A 22,266-nucleotide genomic window follows, 5' to 3' on the forward strand; every position below is an offset into this window, starting at 1 on the left:
TCTTAAATTCTTAAATTCTTAAATTCTTAAATTCTTAAATTCTTAAATTCTTAAATTCTTAAATTCTTAAATTCTTAAATTCTTAAATTCTTAAATTCTTAAATTCATAAATTCTTAAATTCTTAAATTCTTAAATTCTTAAATTCTTAAATTCTTAAATTCTTAAATTCTTAAATTCTTAAATTCTTAAATTCTTAAATTCTTAAATTCTTAAATTCTTAAATTCTTAAATTCTTAAATTCTTAAATTCTTAAATTCTTAAATTCTTAAATTCTTAAATTCTTAAATTCTTAAATTCTTAAATTCTTAAATTCTTAAATTCTTAAATTCTTAAATTCTTAAATTCTTAAATTCTTAAATTCTTAAATTCTTAAATTCTTAAATTCTTAAATTCTTAAATTCTTAAATTCTTAAATTCTTAAATTCTTAAATTCTTAAATTCTTAAATTCTTAAATTCTTAAATTCTTAAATTCTTAAATTCTTAAATTCTTAAATTCTTAAATTCTTAAATTCTTAAATTCTTAAATTCTTAAATTCTTAAATTCTTAAATTCTTAAATTCTTAAATTCTTAAATTCTTAAATTCTTAAATTCTTAAATTCTTAAATTCTTAAATTCTTAAATTCTTAAATTCTTAAGTTCTTAAATTCTTAAATTCTTAAATTCTTAAATTCTTAAATTCTTAAATTCTTAAATTCTTAAACTCTGAAATTCTGAAATTCTTAAATTCTTCAATTCTTAAATTCTTAAATTCTTAAATTCTTAAATTCTTAAATTCCTTAATTCTTAAATCCTTCAATTCTTAAATTCTTCTTGAAAAATATTTGCAACGGCCTTAATGCTTTTGAATTTTAAAAATTTTGAAATCATTAATTTATTACTTTTATATTTGTTTTTAAATTTTCCAAAATATTTTTTTTTAATTTTTATTTTTTGTGTATTATCTAGAATAAAATTTCAAAAGGTCCTATCTGCATAGGAAACCCATGAGGGATACACTCAAACCCCGATGGTTTGACACCAACTGTTGTCAAACGAACGGGGTCACGTTTTAGTTTGACACCCCTTTTACACGGAGTTCACACACACCACGAAACGTTTGTTTTGATAGTGTGCGTGAGCGCTGTGTAAAAAGTGACAGTTCGTCACTTTTTAGTTTGACTTTGACCAACCAACGGGGTACAAACTAAAAAAGTGTCAAACGAAAAAGTGACCAACCACCGGGGGTTGAGTGTAGTTTTTTTTTAAATTTAATCTAGATTTTTATTTGAAATATAATTTCATTTAATTTCTTTTTTTTTTTTAATTTCTTGTTTAATAGGTTTTTTATTTCTCTATTTTGAAATTGAAATTTAAAAATGTATGAATTTTGAAATGACTTTTAATCGTGTTTTTTTTTACCGTTGTCATACAAATCAAACTTTGAGGCCCTTCTTGACAGATAGCATTCTACATGACGTTCCAAGGGGACCATAGTTGTTCCATCGTAAAATGTTGTCTTGTTTTTTTTTTGCATTGCAATGAAGAAAAAGTGATGAGGAATCAAGTGAGGAATGGTCTCGGGAATGGTCAAACGTGTTTTTTACCGTTGATTTAAAAATTGTCACAGGTCAGTAAGATCCTATTCATAATATTTAAAATTATTTATATGTTTGCAATTTTCAGTCGTACTTAAATAAGCAAATCCAAATTAATTGATTTTTCATCAAAACATATTGCAAACAAGCACCGCTCCAAGAAAAGTCAAACGCCACTTCCCGTTTTTGTTCCTTTTCAGCTGCGTACCGCTCAAGAAACATCTTTTTGTGACCCTTTCCTTAACCATTTCTTGGGTGTTTTTTTATTTAGAGTTTTGGGTTCCAAATTGAATTGGGTCCTAAAATGAAGCTTAGATTGGTGATATTATTGATTACAGCCATAAAGCTTATTTTTCTGAGTACAATGACCCTTTGTACGACCACAAAAGTTTAAAATTGATTTTTAAATCAATTTTGAAAAATTAACCTCGCGGTCCTTCTTGACAGAAAAGCTCCTACTTGACAGCTCGTTCCAAGGGGACCATAGTTGATCCATCGAAAAAATGTTGTCTTGTCAAAAAAAAAAAATTGCGTTAAAATGAAAAAAAGTTATCAGAAATGGTTTTTAATCGTGTTTTTTACCGTTGTACATAAAAATTGACATAGGGCTTTAGTACCCAATTTGATTTAAATTTTTCATTTACCACATAAAGAATATTTCTCTGGGTGCTTTAATAAAATATAAAACCAATGCTCACCTTTTTCTACTCACCACCTTGCTCCCGTATAACAGTTTCCCGCTGTCAAAAATCTCCGCAATCTGTCAAAGTGTTTGTAAACGTTTAGAGCCGTCGCCGTCGTGTTTTCGTTCGCCGAGTTTGGGTTTCGCAAAACGCAAGGAATTTTCAGAATTTTCATCGCTCCGGAACCACCTTCCGGCAATGGGTTCCTCCAAGAAGCACAAGAAGGAATCGAAGAAGCACAAGCGTCGCTCGCGGAGCCGCTCGCCGCACGAGAAACGCCGCAGCCGTTCGTACGCCGAGGAGCACGAATTTGTGGTGGAGGAGGAGGAGGAGCAGTTGGTTGTGGAAGATAATGGCCACCGGCGGGAGAAGGACCGGTACGAGGGCGAGGAAAAGGTGAGCCGCCACAAGAAGCATAAGAAGGATCGGGATCGACATCACCACAGCAAGAAGCGGAGGGTGAGGGAGGAAGATGGGGAGGGGTTGGAGGTTGAGGTTGGTGGGAGTAGCAGCCGGAAGAAGCGACATCGGTCCAAGGAGTATGTGGAGGTGGCGGATGATAGCAGCGATAGTGAGTGACATTTTTGGGTGTGATTCTGTGGTGGGAATTAACAGATTATTCTCTTTTTTAGGTTCGGATTGCGTGGAAGTTCCGGTTGATGAGGATATTCCGGCTCCACCGCCGCCAATTATGCGTCGGTATCCGACACCAGAACCTCCGCCAGCGTTTGCTGGCCGTCGGGCGTCGCCATCGCCGCCACCGAGGGTGGCCGCTCCAAGCCATCGAAGGCGGTCACCTTCTCCGCCGAGGGTTGCAGCTCCGTCGAGCAGGAAACGGACTCCGTCGCCACCGAGGGTGGCTCCGCCAAGTCGTAGAAGGTCGCCGTCGCCACCAAGGGTGGCCCCTCCCAGTCGTAGGAGGTCACCGTCGCCGCAGCGCAGTAATCGCCGCAGGTCACCACCACCGCAGCCGGAGCAGCGAAAACGGTCTCCGTCGCCGATTCCGGAGAATGGCGCCGGTGATTGCCTGTCGGTCGAGGAAACCAACAAGCTGCGTGCCAAGCTGGGCTTGAAACCGCTGGAGGTTGGTCCGTCGGATGCGGCCAAGGAGAGTAGCAGCAGCAGCAGCAGCAGGAAGCCGGACGAGGATGCGCCGAGGAATGAGCGAACCGGAGCTAGTTATGAGAAGATCAAGGACGATTGGGGCGAGTTCTACCACAAACCCGCGACCAACTTGAAGGAGAAGACCAAGGAGGAGAAAATTCGGGAAAAGCTAAAGGAGAGGAAGGAGAAGCGGGCGGTCGAAGAGAAGCTGAAACGTCTGCAAACGCTCGGCGAGGACGAAGACATGGACGACGTCAAGAATTGGGTCAGCCGGAGCAGGGACAAGGACCGGCTTAAGAAGGAAGCTGACAAGCGTGCCAAACTGCTGGACCAAATGGACGAAGAGTTCGGCGTGGGCGATCTCGTTGATCAGGAAGTGCGTCAAACACGGAAGAACGCCTACAAGGATCGCGATCTGCGGGGACTGCGCGTTGAGCACGACGTGGAAGAGTTCAAGGAAGGCCGGCAGGTGATTCTGACGCTGAAGGATGCGGACGTGTTGGACGAGGAGGCGGGCGATACGCTGGTCAACGTGAACATGATGGACGACGAGCGGTACAAAAAGAACGTTGAAAACAGGAAGCAAAACCCGAACCATTACGGGTACAACGTGTACGACGAGGAGGTGGACGAGTTCGGGATGGTGAAGGAGAGGGATATTCTTGGCAAATACAACGACGAACTGGGCGAGCGCAAAAAGTCCAGCTTCACGATCGGCTCGAACGCCGAGCACGAGGCGGCGGAGAAGCGCCGCCAGCTGGAGATCCGCGCCAAGCTGCAGAACAAAAAACTCGACTCGCTCAACACCGTTCCGTTGGCGCTCGCCTCCGAATACTTTAACGAAACCGAAATTGCCTCGTTCAAAAAGCCAAAGAAGAAGGTGCGCAAAATCCGCCAGAAACTGCGCGCCGACGATCTGCTGGCCTCGGTGCCGGAGGCGGCTTCCGGTGCGGATCTGGGCTCGCGTTCGAATCGGCGCGCTGGCGAGCCCCCTCCGACGAAGAGTTCCGGTGAGGTTCGGAAGCGGCGCGACATTCTGATTACGGACGACACTCCGACGTTTGACGACGACTTGAGCGGCGTGCGCGTTGACGAGGACGATGAAGACTTGCAGGCGGTTCTGTCGAAGGCTCGGAGGTTGAAGCAGAAGGAAGCGATCATTTCCAAGGCACTGCCGTTCGATCCGGACCAGATCAAGCACGAGATCAAGCCGGAGGCGGACTCCGAGGACGAAAGTGGCACGTTTGACACGCGAACTCGCGACGGAGCGATGCTGCTGAACGCCACGGCCGAATTCTGCAGGACGCTGGGCGATATCCCGACGTACGGACTGGCCGGCAATCGCGACGAAGACGTCAACGAGATGATGGACTTTGAGCAGGAACAAGAGGAGCGCGAGCCAGACTACCAGGAACCGGGCGGAAGCTCGTGGAACTACGTCAACACCGAGCGTGAGCAGGAAGAGCAAGCCCGGTCCGGCCAGGTCCCCGTCGAGGACGTTGCCATCCTGGACGAAGAACCGGACGTGGCCTCGAGCGTCGCCGGCGCCCTCAAACTCGCCAACTCCAAGGGCTACCTCGAGAAGGAAGAGTCCAACCGGCCGAGCAACGCGCGCTTCGCCCACCTCCAGGCCCAGAACTACTCGATCGAGGACAAGAACTACGGCGACGAGGACAAGTACTCGCGGCGGGACCGCTTCTCCGGACCGATCAGCGACTTCCGCGAAAAGGAAACGTTCAAGCCGAACGTCAAGCTCGAGTACATCGACGACAGTGGCCACCTGCTGACGCCGAAGGAGGCGTTCCGCTATCTGTCGCACAAGTTCCACGGCAAGGGCCCCGGCAAGAACAAGGTCGAGAAGCGGCTCAAGAAGAGCGAGCAGGAGGGGGTGAGTCCAACTAAAACACTTAAATTTTTCAAACAAATTCTAATTCATTTAAAAAAAAATCTCATTCCAGCTGATGAAGAAGATGAGCTCGACGGACACGCCGCTCGGCACGCTCAACATGCTGCAGGCCAAGCAGAAGGAAACGCAATCGCCGTTTATCGTGCTGTCCGGCAAGCAGAACACGAGCATCGTCAAGCATAAGCGCTGAGAAGGGGGTCGAGAAAGTCATAGTGTGTGTGTGAAACAGTAATCAATTGAACCCTAAACTATTTAGTGCTAGCTGATAAGTGGGCGCGCAGCCGACTGCTTGTAGCTCTTTTGCGCGGAATAAAGATTTATTTGCAGGTAGATCAAATTAAGTGTGTTTTAATGTAAACTTTATATTTATGGCTTTGGATTTGCAGGCAGGTGGATGGTTACGTTCCCCTTTGGTTGCCGATGACAAGGGTCTCCGAAAGTGGTAAGTGTTGTATGAATATAATTTAAGCGCATAATCTTTCCAGCAGGGATGGAATAATCGCAAAAAAAATCAATTTCGCTTGCGAACTTACTTCACCTGCGAAAGAGAGAGGAGGCAAATCACGCAAAAGAAAATCGCTCCCGAAATTCTCCAAGAAAATCAATCTGCTGATGATTTTTTGTGAGTTTCCTTGTCAGCACCACTTAATAATAGAGTTATCTAAGACCGATCTCACGCACACTAGCACGCCATTTGTTTTGCTATAGATTGTTGTTATAGATAACTCTATATTTATTTCAATTTGTTTATAGAGTTATCTAAGCCCGCTCTCACGCACACTAGCACGCCATTTGTTTTGCTGGCCGGTACAAAATTTAACCTCAATCTTTTTCGTGTACGTACACGCAATACATGCGCACGTAGATAACTCTATACACATTGCCCATCAACAAAATGTGACAGGTAGTTTTTTGACGTGTGACGTTACACTTGCAAGTGTAGTAGTGAAAAAGATGTTCCGCCGAATAATCAAGATGATGATTTTTTTTCGAATCTTTTTACCGATCTTTCGTTCGCGAGAGAGAAGAGCCATGCTCCCTTCGGATTTTTTCTCTTGATGAACGTCCAGAGGTTTTCTTTTGATGGTGATTATGCCATCGCTGCTTTCCAGCGTAATTAGCTAGAAATCCACTGGATAATTCGACGGTAACATTTCAAAAGGCATCATGTACATTTTGACACTTTCTGGGTTATTGCATATTCTAAAAGTACTCCTAATAAGCTATCTCTCCACCAAAAATGAGCAAAAGTTACTTCAGTAAAGTCTGTTTAATCATGATTTTAAATAAAGTAACATAAACTAAATCTCTGCCATCAGCAGTCCCTGTTTATATAGCCCTGTCAACCTGTCAAACAAAAGACTACATAAACCTCGTGACGAAAAAAAAAAGCATCATGAACAAAGCGCCATGTAGGGGAGAGTGGGGAGACTTGATCCCCGGGGAGACTTGATCCCAAGCCTGTATCTCGTCAGCATGTGGGTAAAACAATTTGCTTTGTTCTAGAAAGTTGTGCGAAATTGACTAAAACTCATTGTAGAAAACAAAGAAAAAAATTAAAAAATGTTTGGATTGAGTTACACACATTTTTCTAAGAAGTGCTGCAAAAAACTTCCAAGAGATCTTTTTTCTTTGTTTTGATAAGTATAGAAAACACTCAAAAATTATTCAAAAAAATATTTTTATGCATGAATTGTTTGATAAACATATCAACTCCAAAACCCTTACGCATTTGACGTTAAATTTATCGTCATACTATTTTTACAATCAATTGTTTAAAAAAGTGCGTTAAGGGAGACTTGATCCCTGCATTTTTACAGTCACTGGAATCAGCCCCAAGATTAAAAAATTGAGCTGGGTTTTCGTACATAGTTTCCTTTAGTATAGTTGTACATAACTAACTGCAGTTTGAACCATTTTTCAAAAGTTTTGTAAACAAAAACTACCAGCTTTTGTAAACATGCTCAATTTAGGTCTAAAAAAGAAAATTTTAAGTTTTTAAATATTTTACATGCTAAACTTGTTATATTTTGAACACAAACGTACAGGTTTAATGTGAAATTGCTGTATCTTATAGAAAATTAAAAGTTTGGATGAATAAAAAACATTTTGCTTAAGATTTCTTCAAAATGTTGAAAGGGGGATCAAATTACCCCCAACATTTAGAAAATGCCGGTTTAAAATATTTTTTTAAAAAGCTTGGCTTTATTCGAAGAGTTTGTCTGATGAAATACCCTTATCAGCCAAACATAGTTGAATGTTTAAGCTTTCAATTCATGCAAAAAGATCATAGTTTTGTGAGAAATTGACAGAGTTATGTGCGATACAAAAAAAGGGGATCAAGTCTCCCTACTCTCCCCTACATTCGGCGAAGAAAAACGAATCATAACAAAGCGTCCCCCTCAATGACAGCAGGGTGATATATACGTTGGTGATTTCAAAAGAAGTTATTGTACGTTTCTTTCAAAGGTACACGCCGCGCGGCATTTCAGAACGTGCCGTAGACATTGTTGCCAGCGATTTTCTGCACTTTTGGTGCAATTAAAAACATATCTGCCAACAATGCCAGGCGAATCGAAGAAGAAGATCAACAAAAACAAAAAGTGCAGTATGGGATTTGACAGCGCGCATTTGCCGAAAGTGCGGCGAGTCGTTCCGAGGCTGGTTTGCCGCGTGTCTTTCTCGGGAATACGGGCAATAATTTAAATTTTAAAAACATGCGTAGAGGCATAGTCTAGGACACTACAAAAATTACTGCATAGTTCTTTCTACTTAAAATATAGGAAATGTTGGTAAAAAACACAGCCAAATTTAACCCCTAAAAAATCATTTTTAAAAATATTCATCGTCAAACTTTCAACCCTAAAATTTTCTATGATTTTAAGAGTTCTCCTTTCCAATGCTTCTTAAAGATGGAAAATTGGTTGAAAATTGACTTTTGACGATTTTTCAGATCGAAGCCCGTCCAGAGGCGGGGTTAGGTTGTAGAGGGTTTATTAAAAATTTAACCACAAATCTACAGCAAACCGGGTTGCAATTAAAAATTAACTAAAGGATGATTTGATGTATAATCTTGCTCAAAATTGCGATAAAAGCGGTTAAAAATGATTTGTTTTTAAATGTTTATTTCTGTTCTAAAAGACGTCTGCGCTAAAATAATCATTTTCAGATGATAATAACTTTTTACCAAAAAAAAAAAATCAAAAATCAAATCAAATTATTCGCTCTACAGCAGTGCCTTGGCGTTCTCGATTGCGAGATTCCTACTCGAAACTAGGTGTCCGAAGGCTTGATTGTTGAGGCAATTGCAAACCTCTTTTTACACCTTAGCTTCCATCCACTCCGGGATTCGAACTGACGACCTTTGGATTGTGAGTCCAACTGCCTACCAGCGACTCCACCAGGACAGGACCCAGGGAGACGACTCCTACACCTGGACTGAGCTAACGACCTAACCTTTTTTTTAGGTTAGTCCGGGGCCAACATTTACTTCCCGTCCGACGGAAGGCGTGATCAGACAAATCTCGTCTCAAAATTTGCCACCGGGACCTTCTGGGATCGAACCCAGGCCGACTGGGTGAGAGGCAATCACGCTTACCCCTACACCACGGTCCCGGCTAACCAACTTTTTACCAAAGAACCCTAAAAATATGGTATCTTAGAGAAAGTTGTTTAAAGTTTAATGAAGGTCGTACATCTGAGGATTGATAAAGATTGGACGACTAATGCGTCCTCCACAGGTTAAAACTGAAACAGTTGCTTTTCTCCATACATTTTGACTATTTTTCCCATACAAAGTTGAAGAGGTTCCCGTGGTCAGAATGAGCTCAAATTTGGAATTCAGCCTAGTGATGATGGTCAAACATTAAATATTACGCCCTTTTGAAATGATAGTTTTGATTTAAATAAAATAAAATATTGTTTTCGGAAAGATTAAAATTTTTTACGAATGTTTAAAATATTAGCATTGAAAATCGGACCATTAGTTGCCGAGATATCGACATTAGAAAATGGTGTGTTGTTTGGGTGGGACTTAGAAAACATCAATTTTCCTGTTTTAAACCTTTGTATGGCAATATCTCAGCAACTAAGGGTCGTATCAACAAAGTTCAAAAATGCAAAATATAGAAAATTTTCTCAGCTTTTCAAAAATATTTTTTTCAAAGTGGGCAAACATGTGCACTTATTTAAAAAAATGAATAACTGTGACTATTAAAAAAATACCTAGAAGTGGCTATAACTTGAAAACGGTGCAGTTTATCAAAGTTTCACTAAAGTACTTTTTGATTGCACACTTGATTTCACATTGAAAAATAAAGTTGAAAAATGTTTGCGATAATCTGCGATTTTTTTTTTGATTTTCGAAAAAAAAACAAGTACTGATTCAAAAAAAAAAAAAATTGCACATTCTGGAAATTTCTGAAAAAGAGCGAGTTGTGGCGCTATAACCACGGCAAATAGTGTCCAGGGCATTCGTGGAAATACAATGTCCCATCCCAGAGGGTCCCGGAGTACCAAACCTTCTTAGCATGGTGCTCCCAACGAATACAACCAAATCTCGGAGCGTATGGTGGTGTGTCCCCACGCTTCTTCCTCCCCTGACGATTCAGAATTGTGTTGTTGTTCGAACACTCCGTGCTCAAACTCAACCCAATTACGAGTCATCTCTGCGATACGGCTTTACGCAGTAGGCCTGGCCGCTTTAACGCTTGTGTTGTTTCAATGCATTCCGATGCAATGGCGCACTACAAATGTTAATAAATGACAAGAAGAGTGCTAGGCGTCATCAAACCTAAGGCACTCTCCAGGATCCCTTCGAAAGATTGGCTGCGCTAGGGTCTGATTAGATTAGATTAGATTAGACATTCTGGAAATTTCTGAAAAGTTGGCTTTTTTATCCCCTAAACACATAAAAAAAGTGTTTTTTTTTTGAAAATCAATCAAAAGAAACATTTGAGAAATTTTATGATCTTTTCGAAAAAAAATGTTTTGATGATTGTGGAATCAAGACTAACATTTTAAATATGTAGTATATTATATTATTTGAAATGTAAGTTTATTGAATTATTGTAATATTGAATGTTTGGCTCTTGAGATTTCTGTTAACTATCGATAGATGATCGTTTCCTCGTTGGTCCAAATCAGTGAAAGTCGAGTCCAAAAGTGTACACAGTTGATATGGAATGACCCATATTTTATGAAACGGCATGTCGTCGCCGTTGTGCTAACTTGTCGTACGTGCATTTTGGCTCAAATTGAGCTAAGAACGCCATTTTGTGCAGCTCACAATGCCTAACCTTTTGATCTTCACAGATCCCCAAAATTTGATTTTTATCCTGAGATATTCAACGAAATCCGAAAAAAACTCCGTGCATTTTTGTCACTTTACATATGATAGTAGTTTCAATCTTGTCGTGCTATCTTGTCACTCCCTGAAAATTGATGTAGGGGAACTATACCCTTTCTCAGCCGTTTTCTATTATCGACCTATCAGCACTTTGATCATGAATTACAGCTTTCATAAAGTGTTTTTGACTGTTCCAAAGCAATAAATAGCTCAAACAAAAGTGAGCAAGCAACTCTCCATTGTTGATACATCTAAAAATGTTGATTTTATGGCGGAAACGGCAAAAGTGATGAAAATTGGTCGAACGGCTTAGAGTGATTAAAATGGGCATATTTCCCCTAAGTGCGACAACTGGCCAAAGGGATTTCAGATCAGAACGCATTTGACACACGTACAAGTTAGACTGCCGTAAACATTTGTAATTATAACTCGGGACTCCAGAAACCAACTTCGACTAAACTTCGGGTCAATGCACATAATGGTCAGCCAAACAAAACGTGTTTGTTATTGTTTGGATTGCGTGCTTTCGTTTTTTTATTCAAGGTCAAACATTAAAACGCGTTTTCTCGGAACGTCGAAATGGTGGGTGCGACAAGATAGCACGACGACTTCGATGTGTTTTCATCTGGCACCTAGTGCTAGTATATCAGCACTTTTTTTTTGTTCAATTACAGCTTCTAAAATGCGTTTTCAACTAAAATTGAGTCACAAATAGCAAATTACTCAGTAGAAAGTAAGCAAGCAAGTTTTTTTTTCAAAAAGTTATCCGAAATAAGTTGTTTAAATAGAGAATCAGCTAATTGGATGGAAATAGGACCCAATCTGTAACCTGCCCAACGTGCAACAATTTTCTATATGTAATCAAAACATAATTTATTCGAAAAATAATAAGTTCACAACAACAATTCTCTCACTGTTCAAACTCCACCTCAAATCAGCTTCGAAATCACGTACGCTGCCACCACTCCGAAAAACGTTACCAAGCTTCCGGCAACGCTGCTCGCCGTACCTCCGTTCCGGAAGTTCCTGTTCAGCACGGTCGGCTGCAGTCTGCAGTTGTTGAACACGGGACTCGATCGTGCCAGCACCAGCGTGGCGTTGTGTGTTCCTTCAACTGAAATTTTAAAATTTATTTATTATTTTTTATAAGAAGAAAGTTAGGCATGGGACCTACAGCTGCAACCGCTGCACACCGGGTGTTCTTCGTCGTCTACGAAGATTCGAATCTGGGGGTTCATCACGGCCGGTTGGAACGTAAGGGTGAATCCATTCGGACGGATATCAAGAGCGAAGTTTGCCCGCATGTAACCAATCTGTGGGATGTGAAGTCGGGTGGTGCCTGGTGGGAGTCGTGGCCGCAGCGTCATTTCTTCGGTGTGTAGACGAATGCCGGCGTACCCGTTGACGACGGCTTGCAGGAAGGCTCCGGCACCGGGCACGTAGTTTGGAGTTCCGACGGTTGGTTCGATTCGCTCGTTCCAGATGTAGAAGGGGGCTCGCATGAATTGTTGGTAGTTTTTGGTGAAATCTGAAGCGGCACGTTCCAGGTTGTCTACGTCGAGCCATCCGATCGTGTGCATGGACCAGGTCGGTGCCGGAGCGTTGGCGGCTGTCACCTTGGCGTAGGCCTCCATGTTGTTTCGTCTGGTCGACTCCGTCATCGGAAGTTGAAGCGGGTATCCGAGTAGTACGGCATCGGCTTGACTAATTGGAGTTCCGGCGGTGTATTCCTCAAACTGTGGGTGGGTGTTCGTGCTGGGATCGTACGGTAGACGAATACTTCTGGCGGTGGTGGCCAGCTTTTGCCAGTCACCGTCTTGAAGATTCAGATCGAACCTGCAGTAGCAACCGGCGAATTCTCCGAAGAACAGATTGTGGGCAGCCATAACGTTCGTGTAGACGTTGTTGGTCACGTTCTGATGCGAATCGTCCGGACCCGTAACCGAAGAGATGTCGTAGCGATCGGTAGCTTTGAAACCATGCCTGATCATCCATGGCGGTCATGTAGAGGCGCCCGGCGAAGGCAACATCGGCCGTCACGTGATATCGGAGGTCGGACTGTTCCGCGGATGCGACTTCAATGCCGGTAAACGCTGAAGCCCACGGGTACTGCCAGCCATCGAATCCATTGAGCTCGGCGTTACGAGCCGCTCCAGCTCGAGTTTGTTGAATGCGATACCGAAGCATGTCCCGAGCCAAGAAGGGGTCAACCAACAGAATCATCGGAAACGTCCACAGCTCAAAATCCCAGAAGTTGTGACCCTGGCGAGCGTTGCGGCCGAGTCCCGACGAAGATATTCCAAACATTTCGTACGCGAACGCTTGCGAGGTGACGGAACTGGGATAATTGCTGAATATCTGGAAAGCACTGGCACGAAGCGCTCGGTCAAGCTCGGCATTGCCCTCGACCGTGATCCCCCAACGGTTCCACATCTGCTGCATGTTTTGCTCATGCAGAGGACTCACATTTATCACCAGTGTCAGCAAACGAAGTTCCTGCTCCGCGAATTCCCAGCTCCGAGCGTAGAGTGTGAGGTGCGTATACTCACGGGCAGTTTCTCCAGCACTCAGTTCCAGCACTGTCGGGTACTCTTCGTAGAAAATGCACACCTCACTTTGCGCGTTCTGAAGTGTCTGGTCTTCCACCTCATTTGTAGTACCGCACTGCCCTAGGAAGGGACGATTCCGAATATCGATCGGTCTAGCTTCTCCAAGTGTAATATCCGTGCTTGGAACTGGAGCTATTCTTCGAACATTCGCCGAAAGCGCACCCTCTCCGTTCAACCGCTCCAGCCGGAAGTTGTTTACCATCGTATGGTCGAAGTAGCGATGAGGATACACGTCATGGACAATCCTGAACTGCTCATTCGGTTCCTGGTACACCGTTCGAAACCGCCCAAACTCTATATCCAGCTGATACGTGCACTGCGGTTGAACGGCCGCTCGAGGATCGCAAAGGTCGATGTTCAGATTGCCGTAGTTTGGCAGACGAGCACGGTGGCTTCGCTCGCCCAGCCCGCTGTAGACTCCGGTCAGAAATACGTCATCGCTGTGCACTGCAAAGCCCAGGTTTCCATTGGAAAGGGCGGGAATCTCCTCGATGCTGGTTGGAAAACGTTCGGAGTTGAACTTGAACGAAGAGTCCTGGCCGGCTACCAGCAGGATGCTCCCGGCGAACAGCAAGGTCAGCAGCGTGATAGTTCTCATTGTGACGGTTCCTGTAGGCTCGTCACTGCAGTACTGAATGATGGTCCGCCTCGGACCAGGTTGTTATAGCTCCCGGTTGTAAGCCAATCGAATGATATTGGACGCGAATAAAGATTAGATAACCGGAGCGTGGTGAAATATTTCGAATTACGAATACCCCAGCGGTGGTTTAATTTTTCTCTGTGACTAATCTGTTAGCTAATCGAAGACAATGAGTTTGGTTATGATGTCGAAAGGAATAATTAAAGCGTTATCAGAAGCTAATTTCGGACAGCTAACTGGGTACAAGTATACCAAATTTGTTTTCTCAGCTCATAGTTTCCGTGTGGTCTTCACAACAATTTTCCCATCAATATATCAATATAATGTCCTGCAATATGAAAGAAAATAATTTTCAACAAATTGGGAAAATATATCCATTCCCATCACTCTAAGCAGTGGTGTCTGTCTGGTCGATAATCCCGGATGTTTCCTGAAATTTACATAAACCAAGTATATCAACCAATAAAGCAGCTTTTTGTGAACATTTCTGTTAAATTTGTCTTTTACCAACAGTTATTCCTATTTCTTTTAAAAGTATTTTACAAAAACATTTTCAAAGTCTATTCTCGTCTGACGAGAAGTGCACTGAATTTGATCCGGAAAATGGCATAAATTTGTGTGTTTACTCGAGGCGGAGCTGTTGCTGGTAAGTTTAAACCTAAACAGTAATTTTGAAGCTTTGATCGAGCAACATGCTCTCCATATGTCGAAGATAGGTGATTGTCGAAAATAGGTATATATCTCATGAAATAATTTAAACAAGCAAAACAGAAAAAAATACTGGAATTATGAAAAACGTATACAATGATTTGAGGAAGTATAAGTCTAAAATATACACAACCAAAAATCCAGATGAATGCGTAATAAGATAACAAAAAAAGAAGGGATGTTTTTTTTTGAAAATAAAAGTTACAAAAAAAGCAGGGTGTTATATTACACATTTTCAATATGTAGAGCGTCCAACAGGGTTGCGAATGAGCGAGCGAGCTAAAAACCGTGCTCGCTCATTCATGAGCATGAGAACTTATCAGGTAGCTCGTGCTCGCTCATGCTCATCGCATGCGCTCGCGCTCAATGAGCGCTCATCAGCAAAATAGGTAGATTTTTTGTATTGTTGATGAATCTCGCACAGGACAGTTGGATTGTCACTTTTGAAGCTTATTTCATACAGTATGTAAAAAAAGTATTTACACCCCTTGGGCACTATGCACATTTTGTGATGAAACATGTAAAAAATTCAAAGTTTGACAGGGACCTAGTACTACGTTTTATTCAGAAACTCGTGCCAAACATTTTGCTACAAAAAGCTCATGAAAAGATGATTTCTATAAAAAGTTATGTAACAAATACTATTACGAAAATAAAAAAGGTGCAAAAAAAGTTTGTACACCTTTCGAAAAATTAACATTAATAATGTTATTTGTTGACAAATCACCATAAATCCAGTCTCCTAACTCCAAATAGGCATCCTTGACTGATTAAAAAAATAATTTGGATTGAATATAAAGTTTACTAACTACTTAGTATAAAAGTTCATATAACTCTGGAAATTCTATATAAAACTTATCTAAACTTAATTTTGCAAACTTTTAATTCAAATAAATGTCAATATATTACCATAGAATTGCTAAATAAACATTTTGGAGTGGGTATAACACCGTTTTGGGGGTATTTGTATCGATAGAATAGATTTTTCGTTGGAATTTCGTACCAACCCGGAATTACGTCGTAGGAAAATCCGCCGGCATCCGAACCGGTCTACGATTCACAAGTCAACCTATGTGGAATCGGAAAGGGCATAAAATTTCCGATCTTTTGATACCCATACATCTAGGTTTTCTTTAAAACCTACGTTTTTAAATACCTGGGCAAAAAGTAAGTTTGATCCACGAGAACAAAAATTACGAAATTCCATACAATTTTGGCAGGTTGCTCAAACGAAACCAAAACAACGTTTTTGCTTAGGTATTTAAAAACGTGGGTTTTATAGAAAACCTGGATGTATGGGTATCAAAAGATCGGAAATTTTATGCCCTTTCTGATGCCACATAGGTTGACTTGTGAATTGTGGACCGGTTCAGATGCCGGCGGATTTTCCGACGACGTAATTCCGGGTTGGTACAAAATTCCAACGAAAAATCTATTCTATCGATACAAATACCCCCAAAACGGTGTTATACCCACTCCAAAATGTTTATTTAGCAATTCTATGGTAATATATTGACATTTATTTGAATTAAAAGTTTGCAAAATTAAGTTTAGATAAGTTTTATATAGAATTTCCAGAGTTATATGAACTTTTATACTAAGTAGTTAGTAAACTTTATATTCAATCCAAATTATTTTTTTAATCAGTCAAGGATGCCTATTTGGAGTTGGGAGACTGGATTTATGGTGATTTGTCAACAAATAACATTATTAATGTTAATTTTTCGAAAGGTGTACAAACTTTTTTACTAAGTAGTTAGTAAACTTTATATTCAATCCAAATTATTTTTTTAATCAGTCAAGGATGCCTATTTGGAGTTGGGAGACTGGATTTATGATGATTTGTCAACAAATAACATTATTTATGTTAATTTTTCGAAAGGTGTACAAACTTTTTTTGCACCTTTTTTATTTTCGTAATAGTATTTGTTATATAACTTTTTATGGAAATCATCTATTCATGAGCTTTTTGTAGCAAAATGTTTGGCACGAGTTTCTGAACAAAACGTAGTACTAGGTTTCTGTCAAACTTTAAATTGTTACATGTTTCATCACAAAATGTGCATAGTGCCCAAGGGGTGTAAATACTTTTTTGACATACTGTATTCCTGAGATAATTTCAACACGAAAAAAGGGCATGTACTCATGTTATGTTGTCAGCTTAGTTTTTTTTCAGAGCTTTATAATTAAAACTAGTTTTTATTAAATTCCCGATCAACGAAAAGTTGCTGATTTGCAATCAAGACACATTTGCTTAGAATTCCATACACTCTTTTTACTTTTTAATTAACTTTCATATTTAGAGTAAACTGACAAGGAACGGAATTTTGAAGTCTTAAATAAGCTGTTAATAGGAAAGCAATCGTTTTTTTTTTATATTAACACATAATTTTACTTACGGGCAGGCTTATTTCACATTTATTTGTTTATTTCTTTATTTGGAATAGACTCATATGAATAACATAGTTTATTCAAATTCATCTAAGACACAGATTTGACATTCATTATGATAAATTATATACAAATAATTGATTAAACAAGATTAGGTGCCCAGACTTCAAAACGTTTACGATTTGAAAAAAAAAAATTATGTGATGTTTTAGCAAGAAAACATTTTTGTGTTCCTTAACACTGGAACGCCCAACGCATGTCCAACTTACACGGACGCCCAAGCCTCCCAAAAAAGGTGGAACGGTAACTTCAACTCGCTGGTTCTCGAGCATTACTTAACCAATCAAGATAATTCTTCTTTCCAGTGATTTGTTAGGATGTCTAGATGATTCTAGAACTTTGCAGAACTTAATTTGATCAAGTCTGTAATTTCTGCGATCAAAAACATCGTTCCAACTTTTTCAAAAAGACTGCCTCCGCGGAATTTTTGGCGAATTTTTTTTTACACGCGAAAAAAAAAGTTGGAACGATGTTTTTGATCGCAAAAATTACAGACTTGATCAAATTAAGTTCTGCAAAGTTCTAGAATCATCTAGACATCCTAACAAATCACTGGAAAGAAGAATTATCTTGATTGGTTGAGTTGCGCCCGAGAACCAATGAGTTGAAGTTACCGTTCCAACTTTTTTGGAGCCTTGGGCGTTGGAATGTTAAAGATACTTTTCAGTTTAAATAAATGGTTGACCTTCACGTGTTACTGTTTTATCAACATTTTTTATATAAATCGGATTTTTTCTTCAAATAACGATAATCCTAATTTGTCATCTCAACTGTGACTCCTAAACCAGCGTCAAAACAATTCCAACCTCCATTAAAAAAAACAAAGCTCTGCTGAAAAAAATGTTGTTATTGTATACGTTACATGTAAAAGAAGACCGCTCATTTTGCTCAATGAGCAAAAAATGAGCGCGAGCGCGAGCGATGAGCATTTTTGCTCATAAAATTTATAAGCAAACATGAGCAGGAGCAAGCGTGAGCCAGCTCGCGTAGCGTTCCTCCTCACGAATGAGCGAAAATTGCTCGCTCATGAGCGAATGAGCGCTCAAAATCGCAACACTGGGCGTCCAATTTCCCGGGGTTTCAAAATTCCCGGGAAACGGGAAATTTTCAACAAATTTCCCGGAAAGTCTCGGGAAATTTGAAATTGAACGCAAATTATTCTGATCCTGTTTCTAATTTATATTTTGCAACAGAATTGTATAGAACAGCAACTTTAATGGTTAAAATGAGTGTGAGGATCAATTAATGGCTTGAATGCTTGTAAAAAATCATGCAACTTTGAGAAAATATTATAAATTTTCTAATTTGTTATGCTGTCTTTCAAATCGTACCAAATCAAAAAAAAAAATATTATTAGTATTTTTGTTGAGAAGTATTTTTTAAACAAAGTGTTTGGACAGTGAAAATCTATGCTCCACAACAATAAAATTGCATTGGAATTTGTCTCAGTGACCATAAAATTAAAATGAAAAAAATATCATGCAGAAATAATGTTTTTCATGGCAAATTACTTATTTCAACTTGTAAATAAATAGATAATCATTGAATTTGCCTTAAAAATCTAATTTCAAACGCTATTTAACTTGAAACACTATTTCATGAAATCACATATTTGAAGCGAGTTTTTGAAATATGGTTGCATTCTTTGGGTAAATTTCATATGATACGAAGTTGTTTTTTAATGATTTTTCATGGTTCCATTTATGGTATTATTTTAGTTATATGGTTATATGGCTTAATAAATTAATTAGAATAAAATCCCGGGATTTCCTGGAGAAAATATTCACGGAAAAAAATATTCAATATACTGTTCATATTGAACTAATCAGCTTGTCTGTGAATTTCATGTCAAGGTTTAATTCAGATAATATTTATTTCTAAAGCTACTAGGAATATTGTTTGCTTATATGTCGGGAAACAAAAATTACACTATTATGGAATGAATATTACCTATTTTATTTTCGACAACCTATTTTAACGATTTTTTTTGTTATATCATTTGAAAATAAGATAGTAAGAAGATAAGAAAATAAGATATCCCGGGACGGGAAATTGGACACTCTGCCAATATGACAAAGAACTCTGGACAATCAGTTCCCGACGCGTTTGGTGCCGTTATATAAGGCGAATCGAAACTCATAGGGCGAATTGGGACAGCTGTTTAAGCCTTATTACTGCACAATATTTGGATATTTTTGATTGGTTTTGGATAGAACAGACACAGAACAATAAAATAGCATTTCCAAATTTCAATCTTTTAATTGTTCTAAAAACTGCCGTCCCTATTCAGTTTGTAGTATTTTAAAGCAAATTTGCAAAACTTTTGAGAAAAATCTTGCTTGCTCACTTCTTTTTGAGCTATTACTTGTTTGCTGACAAAAAAGATTTCAGAAACGGTTATTGATTATCAAAGTACTGATGAGGCAACACTAGGTGATCGATGGAATTACATGCTGTTTTCTTACCATTGAACTTTTTTTTAATACTTGTTTACCAATTAAATGCGTTTTGCTTTATCAATCCCATAAAAAAACGATAGCCATTTCCGCTCACTGAATCATTCATAAAAGATTATTTGCAACAATGAGATCCTGTTTTGCATTGCAAGCAAACTTTGGCCTCTGGGGTCATATAATGGTAACAATTCGAGTATTAATCACACATGCACTTTCTGCTGTTGTTTATACGATAAGATAAGGCTGTTGTGATATTCGGATAAATCTGATAACAACAAAATATTGGATTAGCTAAAAGATAAACACACCTCTGACGTCCAACGTTTATTCGAAAGTGATTTTCATCAAATATTTCACAGCCAAAATAGCTACCAAGAGCAAGCTAACTCTGTTGGTAGCACCCCCATTCTGATCGGCCAACCGCATATTCAGCGTTGTGGGACGTAACTCACAGCCGTTCAACACTCCCCGTCTAAACCTCAGCGTGGCGTTGTGAACTCCAGAAACTATCAGAAAATGGTTTTCGTCACTTGATGCTTACAATAAAGAACAGAAATTCCTACCAACACAGAAGCTACACATCTCGTATCCTTGGTTGTCAACAAGAAACTCTAGCGGCGTAAGGTTGGCCAGGTCAGTACTGATCGTAAACTTATCCGGGAGTATTTCCAACGAGAACACCGACTGCATGTAGTGAATACGGGGGATGAACAGCCGAGTCGTACCCGGTGGTAGCCGTGGTTTAAGGGTCAGCTCGCTGTCTTGCAACCGAATGCCGGCGTAACCGTTGAGGATGGCCTGTAGGAAACCACCGGCACCGGTTACAAAGTTGGACGCTCCACCGAATCCCGCAGGCCGTTCGTTCCACACGTTGAAGGGGGGACGCAGGTACGGTTGGTAGCTCCGTCGTAGATGGGTAGCTGCAAGAGTGGGTTCGTCCAAATCGAGCCAACCAATTGCGATTATGGGCCAGGTCATTGCTGGGGTGTTGGCTGGTGTAGCTTGGCTATAGATTCGGAGGTTCTGTTGTTTGGTAATGCTGGAATTTGGATGGTTGGAGAGATTTTTTTGCATTGCTTTGCTTTGGTAACTTACTCTTTCATTGGTAGCTGTAACGGGTAGATCAGTAGTACGGCATCGGCTTGTCCGACCTGGGTACCTTGGGTGAATCCTTCAAACTGGGGATGGAAGTCAACTGTTGAATCGTACGGAAGTTGCAGGCTTCGGGCTGTCCGTGTTAGCAATTCCCAGTCACCCTGGCTCAATTGTAGCGCTGCCCTGCACATACAGCCGGCGAACTCGCCGAAAAACAGGTTGTGAGCAGCTACCACATTCGTGAAGGCGTTGTTGGACACGTTGCGGTGGCTGGCGTCCGGTCCAGTGACGAAACGGATGTCGAACTTGTCCGTTTCTTCATTGTAAACGGCTCGGTTCATCCAAAACTTTGCGGTCTGGTAGGCCAGCTGGCAACCCTCTGCTCTCAGCCAGGCGAGATCGTTGGTAGCGGCCAGATAGAGTCGAGTAGCGAATGCAACATCCGCGGTGACATGGTGCTGCAGTTCAGCGGCATCCGCTGAGGGTGATACTTCGCGACCTGTTTGTGCCGATGCCCACGGGTACTGCCAGCCCTCGTTACCATTATCTGCTGCGTTGGCAGCTGCTCCTGCGCTTGCACGACCAGCTCTGTAGCGCAACATCGCGCGTGTGGCGGTCGGATTAAGAAGTGTCACCACTGGAAGTATCCATAAGTCTTGATCCCAGTGAGTGTGACCCTGGAAATCTTGCCCAGGAGATCCTCCCCGGCCCAGTCCGGACGGGGACGTTCCAATTGGTTGATTCGTGATTGTAGAATCTTCAGGAATGTTACAGATAATGTGAAACGCACTAGCCTTAATCGCTCGATCCAGTTCTTCGCTACCACTGACAGTTATACCCCAGGTTTCCCACAGTCTATTCATCTCTGAAGTTTGTACCCTTTCAGTGTTCAAAGGGCTAATTACTCGCAACTGATTCAGCACTGCTGTTCTATCGGTTCCAAAACCAGTAAAGAAGACGAACTCATGTGCGGTGCGATCAGAAGGAAGCTCCATCACTGTTGGGTAGTCCCGATAGTACACGCAAACCTCAGTTCGTACGGCTTGCAACAGCGGATCTTCCAATTCGTTAGTGCGTCCACACTGGACCAGGTACAGCTCACCGTTGACATCCACCTGGGCAGCCGGATCAAAGGTCACATCCGCAGACTGAGCCCCAGCGATCTGCTGCATACGCACTTGAATTACCCCTTGACCGTCCAATCGCTGCAAGCGAAACTGATTCACGATCACGTTCGGCCAAAACCGATGCGGGTACACATCGTGGACCACCCGGTACCGCAAAGCGGGATCGCTGTAGATCGTCCGGAAGCGGCCGAACCTCATGTCCAGCTGGTACGAACACTGCGATTGAACACCAGCTCGATGATCGCACGTCTCCAGCTGCAGGTTGGCGTAGTTTGGGATGCGTGCGCGATGGCTGCGCTCGCGAGCTCCGTTGAAGACTCCATTTAGAAAGACGGCGTCGCTGTGGACTACAAATCCGATAACGCCGTTGCCCAGCGTGGGCGTTGCTTCATTTTCTGGGAAGCTATAACGACGAGAATTCTTGAAGGATGAAACACGACCTGCACAAAAGGTAATCACTCACCGATCAGAGTTGAACAGGAAGTTGTTATCATTTCCGGCCACGAGAATGCAAGCCGTTATCTGGATTATAAGTACAACCAAAAACTTCATTGTACTACAAC

General features: G+C 41.1%; 3 protein-coding genes across 3 annotated transcripts; 1 reads left to right on the forward strand and 2 right to left on the reverse strand.

Moving 5' to 3' along the window:
• The first annotated feature begins 2,346 nt into the window (after positions 1–2,346).
• On the forward strand, positions 2,347–5,488 carry LOC120424369 (U4/U6.U5 tri-snRNP-associated protein 1). The gene is made up of 3 exons (XM_039588465.2): positions 2,347–2,831; positions 2,893–5,252; positions 5,323–5,488. The coding sequence occupies exons 1-3, from the start codon at positions 2,459–2,461 to the stop codon at positions 5,458–5,460; spliced, it is 2,871 nt and encodes a 956-aa protein (XP_039444399.1). The 5' UTR covers positions 2,347–2,458; the 3' UTR covers positions 5,461–5,488.
• A 5,976-nt stretch (positions 5,489–11,464) lies between these two features.
• On the reverse strand, positions 11,465–13,876 carry LOC120424354 (protein-glucosylgalactosylhydroxylysine glucosidase-like). Its single transcript, XM_039588451.2, is given in 3 exon segments — positions 11,465–11,731; positions 11,792–12,588; positions 12,590–13,876. Coding segments are annotated over 3 exon segments (2,217 nt in total). The 5' UTR covers positions 13,825–13,876; the 3' UTR covers positions 11,465–11,546.
• A 5,510-nt stretch (positions 13,877–19,386) lies between these two features.
• On the reverse strand, positions 19,387–22,255 carry LOC120424368 (protein-glucosylgalactosylhydroxylysine glucosidase-like). Its single transcript, XM_052706897.1, has 4 exons — positions 22,167–22,255; positions 20,577–22,106; positions 20,045–20,520; positions 19,387–19,397 (listed from the first exon to the last, which is right to left on the reverse strand). The coding sequence occupies exons 1-4, from the start codon at positions 22,253–22,255 to the stop codon at positions 19,387–19,389; spliced, it is 2,106 nt and encodes a 701-aa protein (XP_052562857.1).
• Positions 22,256–22,266: the final 11 nt, after the last annotated feature.

Source organism: Culex pipiens, chromosome 2, assembly GCF_016801865.2.
Source record: "Culex pipiens pallens isolate TS chromosome 2, TS_CPP_V2, whole genome shotgun sequence".
Taxonomy (NCBI): Eukaryota; Metazoa; Arthropoda; class Insecta; order Diptera; family Culicidae; genus Culex; species Culex pipiens.